This window comes from Temnothorax nylanderi, unplaced genomic scaffold, assembly GCF_030848795.1.
Source record: "Temnothorax nylanderi isolate EJ_2023f unplaced genomic scaffold, tnyl_v1.0 TNYL_tig0651_pilon, whole genome shotgun sequence".
NCBI lineage: Eukaryota > Metazoa > Arthropoda > Insecta > Hymenoptera > Formicidae > Temnothorax > Temnothorax nylanderi.
This window is the reverse complement of record NW_027249713.1, coordinates 81323-90421: the sequence shown is the minus strand read 5'-3', so window position 1 is coordinate 90421 and position 9099 is coordinate 81323. Positions and strand designations below refer to the sequence as shown.

General features: G+C 36.1%; 1 protein-coding gene across 1 annotated transcript; it reads right to left on the bottom strand.

Moving 5' to 3' along the window:
* Nucleotides 1–5954: 5954 nt before the first annotated feature.
* Nucleotides 5955–8176, bottom strand: LOC139784628 (uncharacterized). The gene is made up of 4 exons (XM_071723808.1): nucleotides 7845–8176; nucleotides 7422–7771; nucleotides 6953–7290; nucleotides 5955–6873 (listed from the first exon to the last, which is right to left on the bottom strand). Exons 1-4 carry the CDS (start codon nucleotides 8174–8176, stop codon nucleotides 6646–6648), a joined length of 1248 nt encoding a protein of 415 aa, XP_071579909.1. The 3' UTR covers nucleotides 5955–6645.
* Nucleotides 8177–9099: the final 923 nt, after the last annotated feature.

The window sequence follows — 9099 nt, the reverse complement described above, 5'->3', positions numbered from 1 at the left end:
AAAATTTTAATGAGATATTCTTTGAGCTGAAAATTACTACCATAGTTTTGTACCTGTAAAAACTTGAATTTTTATTCATCAATTATTTGGCACAATACTTTAAACAATATAATTACTACATTTATATGTCTTGTTTTTGGTTGCTTAATGCTGATATGTTCTAGAGAAAATATTTTGTAGAATAGCAGTATATTGTTTGTGACGGTCAACTGTTCGGTCAGAAATTCGGAAAATAAATTTTTCGATAAAGAGTAAAGTGCCCTTTAGGTTTTGTTCTGGTCTTAAAATTTTGTTCTGAGTGTTCCAGTAGAGAATACGAGAGTTTTAACGCGGAAAGCTTAGAACAAGTTTAACCAAGAAATTGGAAAAAAAAACAAATTTTCCGATGAAGAGTAAAGTGCCCTTTAGGTTCTTGTTCTGGTCTTAAAATTTTGTTCTGAGTTGTTCTACGCGGTTATAAATATGTTCTAAATCAACAGTTTTGTAAGTCATTTTGTTTGCGAATAAATGGCCAAAAACTGTTATTTCAAAAATTTTTCTTTTTTTAATATCTTAAAGTTTTTGACCAATCAAACTAATATTTTGGAACAATGTTTAGAACAACTAGAACAACCTTAAAAAGTTCGATTTTCGAAAAATGGGGTGCCAGGTCAGAAAATTGTTTTTATTTATTTTCCACAACATTTTTATTTTAAAATTTGATTTTCTGGAATAATTTAGAACAAGTCTAGAACAAAAATGGGATGATAACTTCACACAGGTGAAATTCGATCACTCCAAATGTCTGAATTTACTCTTAAAATTGTTGGAACAAGCTGATCTTCGAGAATAGTTAATTTAATTATAAATAAGTAATTAAATTACATAAATGTAATTAAATTACATAAATATAATTAAATTACATAAATATAATTAAATTACCTAAATATTAATTAAGTTATATGAATGTAATTACATTACATGAGTGTAATTTAATTACTTTGAGCACCAATTACTGTCAGCATCGATTACAAATGCTCAAAATAATGAGTAATTAAATGGAACTTAATTACAAATGCTGAAAGCAATGGATAATTAAATGGATCTTAATTACAAATGCTGAAAGCAATGGATAATTAAATGGATTTCAATTAAAATGGTAAAAGTGGTATGTAATTGAATGTGTAATTTGGAGACGAAGTATTTACTGCCGCCCATCTCTGTAGACGGCATAGTTGCCAAATATATTTCATGCGTGAAAAGAAAATTAATCTGCAAAAATCAAATAATATTATGAGCGCGAAAAAATATACACGAAGAATTTATTTTGAGAATCAGAAAGATTAAAAAAACGCGACAGTTTTTTCCCTCCGGATAAAATTCCAACGTGCGCTTCTAAGGTCAACGCGCATCCTTTGCTAAACGAATGAATTCATACACATTTTGCTGCCAGATTTTTATTGACGTGATGCAGACAGGTACATCTGAGCCTCAATAAAACGCGAGTAATCGTAAATCAATTATGCGAAAGATATTAGATCTTATATTCGTCAATAAAGTTATAAAATCCGCAAACAATGCGAAAATTTGCGCATAGTCCCTCGTGGTCAAATATAAATGCATCGCGTCGCTTCGCTAATGATCGGATAAACACTTTCTCGAAAACGCAACAAAATATTTGCTCCACGAAATAAGCTCGCACAAATTGCATCTGACAAAACTGAAATTTAACAATTATATATAAAATCAAAAGCTATAAATTAGTTTTTTTTTTAACAAGAGAAGTTGAGACACGTAGCGATAAAATTGAATAAATTCTCAACACGATAAAAATAAGTTTAATAATTTTCTTCTACGGTTTTCGTTTTCTTTTTAAGAAATAAAGATGTTAAAAAAAATCAATATAAAGTAATATGTTACAAAAGTTTCTCTTGTAAATTTTCAAAAGGAGGAAAGCAAATTTGAAAGAATAATATGATAAATCAACATTCTCTGAATACATATTAGAAACCATTTTTTTATATACAATTTCTTTTATATTATCTGGTACATCTTTTTTTCTAATTAGACTGATTGCTAATATATCTTTTAATATGCATAAAAATATATATTTAAATTCTTAGTGCTTCTGCATGATAATGCAATAATTTCAGATTTTTTGCCATCACCTATTACTTCAGACTATGAATCTTACTGAAAAGGAAGCTGCGTAGATTTAAACAAATAATGGAGAATTATGAATAATATGAGGTTTCCAACGCTGAGCTTTTTATGTAAACTCTTTCAAAGGATCTATCCATTCTTGATGGGGTAAAATAATAATTTCTATAACAAATGCAATAAATATTAAATTTATAGTATTGATTTATATAATTAATTTTATTCTGTCTTTATATAGAAAAATATACACTCATTCTTAGCATCAAAGTAGAGGGTAACGCAGCTGACGAACAGTATAGATAATAACAAACTAAATAAAAATCTTAATTATTAATATCATTATGTTATAATAATTAAGATTTTTATTCAGTTTGTTATCTATACTGTTCATCAGCTGCGTTACCCTCTACTCTGATGCTAAGACTGAGTGTATATTTTTCTATATAAAGATAGAATAAAATACTATAAATTTAATATTTATTGCATTTGTTATAGAAGTTATTATTCTACCCCATCAAGAATGGATAGATCCTTCGAAAGAGTTTTACATCATTCATTTACATTACAAGAAAAAAATTATTAGAGGTGCAAGAGATGCAGTAAATTGCCCAGTCTAATAAGTACCCGCGTCAATACATACTATGTATACTAATTCACATTCTCAATTATGCTACTGTTATTATTTGTCATCAGACAATTATAAACATACACATAATAATTAGATACATATTATATATATATATATATATATACGCACATGTGTGCATAAGAATATATGTAATTTATAAAAAGCGGGTGCTTATTAGCCTTGATACGTTACTGCCTTCTGCTACGGACGGCCAGAAAGCATTTTCAGGTTCAGGCCGTATTGCTAAGAATCCATAGACGCGGCAACACCTCGCGGCGTTGCCGCGTCTATAGCATATGTCTCTCTACCACCGTGCGTCCGTGTGAGCAATTCAGTGGTGTGTGTACGTGTACGGAGTTTCGCGTTGTCACCACCAGTGGTCACCACCTTACGTGGTGGCGTTTTCGCGTCGGAGTTCGGCCTTGCTTTAGTTGACATTACCGACGTCGAGGAAGTTCGGCCTTAGCTTTAGCATCCCCTTAAGGGAGAAGTGAATAGGAGGGACAGGCACAGGTAGAAGCGGCGGATGGAGCAGGGGAAAGAGGTGGGAATAGAGAGTGAACAGCAGAGAGACAAAGGAAAGAAGAGAGAAGGCGAGGGCGAGAGGAAGGCAAGAGGCAGACCGACAAAGGCGGAAGAACTTGGCAAACAGAGAGGAAGAACGGATAGCCTAGGTTCGGTCTTAGACTACATACAGAAGAGGAAAAGAGGAGAGTTAGAGGAGGAAGCGAAGGCAAGAGCAGAGGAAGAAATCCTAGAAAGGTTTAACGAAACAAGGAGGGTAAACAGATCTCCGCCAACCAAAATCAAAAAAGAAGAGAAGGGAAAAGAAAACATGGCAACGGAAGAGCTATTGAAAGAAATACTAAAGAAAATGAAGGAACAAGAGAGAGAAAGAAAGAAAGACAAGGAGGATCAAGAGAAAGAAAGAAAGAGGGATAAAGAGGAAATAAAAAACGAAATTAAGGGACTGAAGGACGAATTGAAGAGAAGCGAGGAGATATGGGAGAATCAAAGAAAGACTTTGGAAGGAAGAATTAAGAGCCTGGAGGAGAAGGTGGAGAAGATAGAAGCCAACATGGCGCAGAAAGAGGGAGGTGAAATAATAAGGAAATGAAAGAGATAGAAAGAAATATGGAGATGGCAGAGAGAAGAATGAGGAAAGTTAACATAATCGTAAGAGAAGAGAAAACGGGAAGTGAAAAGGAAAGAAGAGAAAAAATAGAGAAGTTGCTAGAAGAAATAAACAATTTGAAAGCGGCCATCGAGGAGGTACAAGAAATTGGACATGGAGAATTCAAAATGAAGATGCTGAGATGCAGAAATTGGGAAAGCAAAAGGGAGATAATGATGAGAAAGAAAGAGCTAGGAAAGAAATATGGCTGCTTTCTGGATGACGATCTCACTAAGAAAGAAAGACAGGTACAGAAAGAGATAAGAAAGATAGCAAGGGAGAAGAGGGAGACAGGAAAGAGGGTAACGGTCGGTTACCAAAAGATATGGGAGGGTAATAAGGAATGGAGATGGAATGAAAGAAAAGGAGAACTAGAAGAGAGGAATGACTTTTGTAGATCAGAAAGAAAGGAAGAAAGATGAAGAAGGGTTAAGAGAGAGGAATGAGAGAAGGAGGGAAGAGACGCAAAAAAGGAGACAGGAAAGGATTAAGAAAATAGAAGAAAGGCCGAACGCTCCCGAGGAGGCCAGAATGGAAGAAGAAAGCATAAAGGAGGAAGAAGAGGAAGTCAATGGAGGAAACGGTAGAGTGGAGGCCGAGGGACATGAGGAGGAATATGGGGAGGAAGAGGAAAAAACGACAGGAGTGAAGAGACATGGAAAGTGGCTTTCTGGAATGTAGCTGGTATATCAAACAAGGATAAGAATTTCTGGGAAGGGATAAAGGAATGGGATGTAATTATAATGATGGAGACCTGGATAGATGAGAAAGGATGGGAGAAAGTGAAAGAGAAGCTACCGAGAGAATATAGATGGAGAGTACAAATAGCGTCCAGGAAGAACAGGAAAGGCAGAGCGTGCGGAGGCATGCTGTTAGGAATAAGGAAAAGTATAGAAGAGGTAAAGGAGGGATGTGAGAAAGAGGAAGAAGGTAAAATCGAAGGTAAGATAAGAATAGATGATGAAATATGGAGAATAATAGGAATTTATGTAAACAACGATATAGACAAGAAACTTGAAGGATTGAAGGAGTGGACGGAGGAGAGGGAGAAAGGAGTAAGGACCATAGTAGGTGGTGATTTTAACGCGAGGACGGGAGAGGAAGGAGGATGGGAAGAGGCAGAAGGATTGCAAAAGAAGGATCTGGCTCTATGACACCCTGATATGGACGGTAATGGGTTACGGTGCAGAAGTATGGGGTTGGAAGGAAAGGAGGGAGGTAGAAGGTATTCATGAGAGATATCTTAGGTGGGTACTTGGATTAAACTGGAGGACACCGGGCTACATGGTCAGAGACGAGCTAGAAAGGGAGAAGATGAGAGCTAGAGCAAGCAAGAGAGCATGGAAGTTTGAAAGAAAACTGAAAGAAGGAAGAGGAGGAGAAATAGCGAGAAAGTGTTTAGAGGAAATGAAAGAGAGATGGAGGAGAGGAAGGATAATAGGAAGGTGGGAGCAGGAGAGAAAAGACTACCTGGAAGGGATCGGAGTAGAAATAGAAGGAGAAGAGGAGTTGGAAGAAGAGGAATTGGAGAAGAAGGAGAAAGGGAAGGAGAGACAAGAAAAGATGGACAAGATCACGGAATCGAAGTACAACAGGTGGTATAAGAATATTAGAAAGGACGGGATCCCGGACTATCTAAAGAAAGGATGGGAGGAAGCGAGGTGGAGTAGGGTTGCAAGATTCAGACTTGGTAATGAAGTGAGGGAGGGACTATACTGGGGAGAAGAGGAGGATAAAATAAAAGGTGCAGGATGTGTGGGAGAGAAGAGGAAACATGGGAGCATGTATGGGAGGAGTGTGCCAGATGGGAGGAGTGGGATGGAGAGGGATGGCAAGACGTAGTGGGGAGATTACTAGGAGAAAAGGGCGAGGGAGAGAAATGGATGAAAGCAGTAGAGGAAATGAGACGAGAGGGAGGAGGGAGAAGAATGGAAAGGAAAGGGGGAGGAGCTGAGACGGACAACGAAGAGACAGGCAGGTAGAAAAGAATGGAAGGATGCTCAGAATGGAGCAAGACCAAGGTAAAAGGAAGAGGGACGAGAGCGAGGAGAAAGGGGGTAACTCATGTAAGAGAGAATGGTGGTATAAGGACAATGAAGAGTACGAGGAAGAAAAAAGAAAGAAAAACATAATTATTAGAGTCGAGAAAGAGATATGGGGTGAAGGCGGCGCAAACTCAAGGAGATCTGCAGAGGAGGAGACTACGAAGAAGATGGAAGAAAATCTCCTAATGATCTCGGACGAGGACGAGGTGGACCGGATGGAGGGACCGGAGGGAAGAAGCTGGAGATGGTAGGGAGGGGGTTAACAGAGTGTAAAACATGTAAAGGGTTGGGCACGTCCCTCTAAAACGCCAAGTTCATGTATCATATGTAATAGGTGACGGGAATTGTTGTAAAGGGTTGGGTACGTCCCTACAAAACGCCCTTTTGGACCCCTTGTGGGTAATAAAGTACACATTATCTATCTACATAATACATATAATACTTTATTATGAAATGTACAAAATAGATATTTAAATACATATACATGATAACTTATACAGTCGTTGACATTATTGAACATCCACAATAAATTTTCGGATATAAAAAATCAATAATACAAAAAAACGCAATACAATGTTTTGCAATACAAAAAAAACGCAAAAAAAATAATATTCATTATGTCAAATATTTAATATGCATCAAAGTACCTTAATAAATTATTATGGCAAATTAATAAAGCGTCCACGAAATGCTCTTTCATACTGCCATGGTGCCTGTTCTTGGCCAATGTCAGATACAAAGTATTGCATTAACTTGTTTCTCATTTCAGTTGCAATACAAGCACTTCTATTAGCTCCTATATATTCTACCAAGCCGCCGGAAACTTGTGTGATTGACCTGTGCCCTCCATGCTCCTGCTTGAATGTCTCCATTACTATGTTCAACATCTATAAATTCTGGAGGGCAATATTCAGCATGTGTTGCACAAGTCATTATAAAATTATGGAGACATGTCAGAGCTTTTACAATTCGTTCTGCTTTCTTTGGGGAACAACTCATAGTGGAATTTAAAATCTGCCATTTTGCGCCCAATATGCCGAACGTATTTTCAATAACCCTCCTGGCCCTAGACAACCGGTAGTTGAAAATACGTTCGTTGTCTGACAAGTTAACATTCCTCCTAGGGAACGGCCTCATCATATACGTTGATAAGGGAAATGCTTTGTCAGCAACAAAAACGTGAGGAAATGGGTCCGATATATTTGTATTAGGAAGTGGAATAGGTGGCGGCAAATTAGCTGTTTCCTCTTCCAGAGCTTGCACAAAATCTGTATTGGCCCACACACCACCATCACTTATTGAGCCTAGAAATAAAAATATCATTACTTGATACCTGTACACTCATATGGAATACAATATTTAGATTAAGTATAATATTATTATAGTATTATATGCTAAGCTTTATATTAAATTTATATTTAAATAAATGACATACCATATTGTCCTATATCCACCCACGTAAACTTGTAATCTGCATCGCAAGCGGCCAGAAGCACGATACTGAAAAATCCCTTGTAATTATAATACTGAAATCCTGACATAGGAGGAGCTTTGATCCGAACATGCTTGCCATCAATGGCACCGATGCAATTAGGAAATTGCCATTTTTCTAAAAATCCATCAACCACTTTTTTCCATGAATTTTCATCCATAGCTGGAAGGAAAATTGGTTGCAGTACCTCCCAAATTGCTTGACAGGTTTCGGGTATAATTGCATGTACTGTTGATTTTCCTATGCGGAATTCAGTATGTTTGCTTAAAATTGAATCTCCTTGCGCCAAATACCTACACACATTATTTATTGTTATTAGATTAATGTTGTGTCTTACGATTAATTAATTTCGGATTCTTCACTCACAACAATGTCACTTGCAAACGCAGTTTAGGATCCAATGGTGTTCTCTTGCTTCGTTTTTCTAATTTTCCTCGTACAACGTCAAGTAACCAATTAAAGTGCTCCGGCCACATTCGCATATTTTGAAAAAACTCTTCATGATCTTGTGTCTCCATTTCTCTCAAAATATTTGTTGCATAACCTTGCTCATTCCTAGGTCGATTTATAGGACGGATCCACCACCTTCTTCTTCCACAACCTCGTCCTTTTCGTCTTCGTCGTTCCCACAATAATATTAAATGATGATGTAACATAATTGTAAATACACTTGTTAAAATTAATTCATAGAACTCCATTTTATTGACAAAGTAATTTCATTTACTAACAACGTGGTTCTAAGCAGTATAACCTCATTTACTGACAACACACTACGATTTCTACACTTACTCCATTGTATTCTAGACGAGACCAGCGTAAGCATCTTACGCCAAGATTGTTACTCCTACTTTTACTTCTTACGTCCGTCTTACTACATGTATTGTAGACGAGCCTTAAGAGGGCTATTTTCGGTTTAAGAGAGCTGGCGTAAGAGCGTAAGCGAAATAAATTAATTTTATTTCTTACTCCTACTTTTACACTTACGCTCGGCCAATCAGGTTATAATACTTACTCCGTGTATTGTAGACGACGCTTAATCGACTGATGACTGAAACGACCCTTTAACTAATTGAACAGAAACATAAAATAAAGACAATTCGGGCCGACTTTCGGGATCTCTTACAGACGAAAGCGGGAACATCGATAAGCACCCAGCAAACACATATTGTAACAGTTATATAACATTGGAGCCAAAATTTATTATAACATTTGTTATATCTTTATCATATAACTGTTATATACTATCTATTTACTATTGTTTTATAATGTATGTTATACTTACGTAATGTAATATTTATATAACGCAAAATTATTAATATTATATTCCAGCAAATACCAAATAACATGTAATATGTAACATAATGTATATATAATTGTTGTAACATATTTATAATTAGGCAGGCATTATGCCTAACTAACAATTTGTGTATGAGACGCTTGAAAAGGACCTAAACCCGAGGTCGAAACGTAGCGTTCTGTTAAATAAAGTTAGCCAGTTGGGTCGAATTAAGTATACCTGAGTTGAACATATTTATAATGTTTAATTTATATAATTGTTACAAGAAATCTTATATAATAGTAATATAATTGTTATACAAAATTTCAACTGGAATGTTATATT

Bases quoted from the DNA above. Each gene is read 5' to 3' on its own strand.
- LOC139784628 (XM_071723808.1), bottom strand. From the start codon at position 8,176: ATGGAGTTCTATGAATTAATTTTAACAAGTGTATTTACAATTATGTTA. The intron at 7,291-7,421 runs GTATGTCATTTA...TTTTATTTCTAG, and splicing joins GGTGGATATAGGACAATATG to GCTCAATAAGTGATGGTGGT. The intron at 6,874-6,952 runs GTAAAAGCTCTG...CAGAATTTATAG, and splicing joins CAAAGAAAGCAGAACGAATT to ATGTTGAACATAGTAATGGA.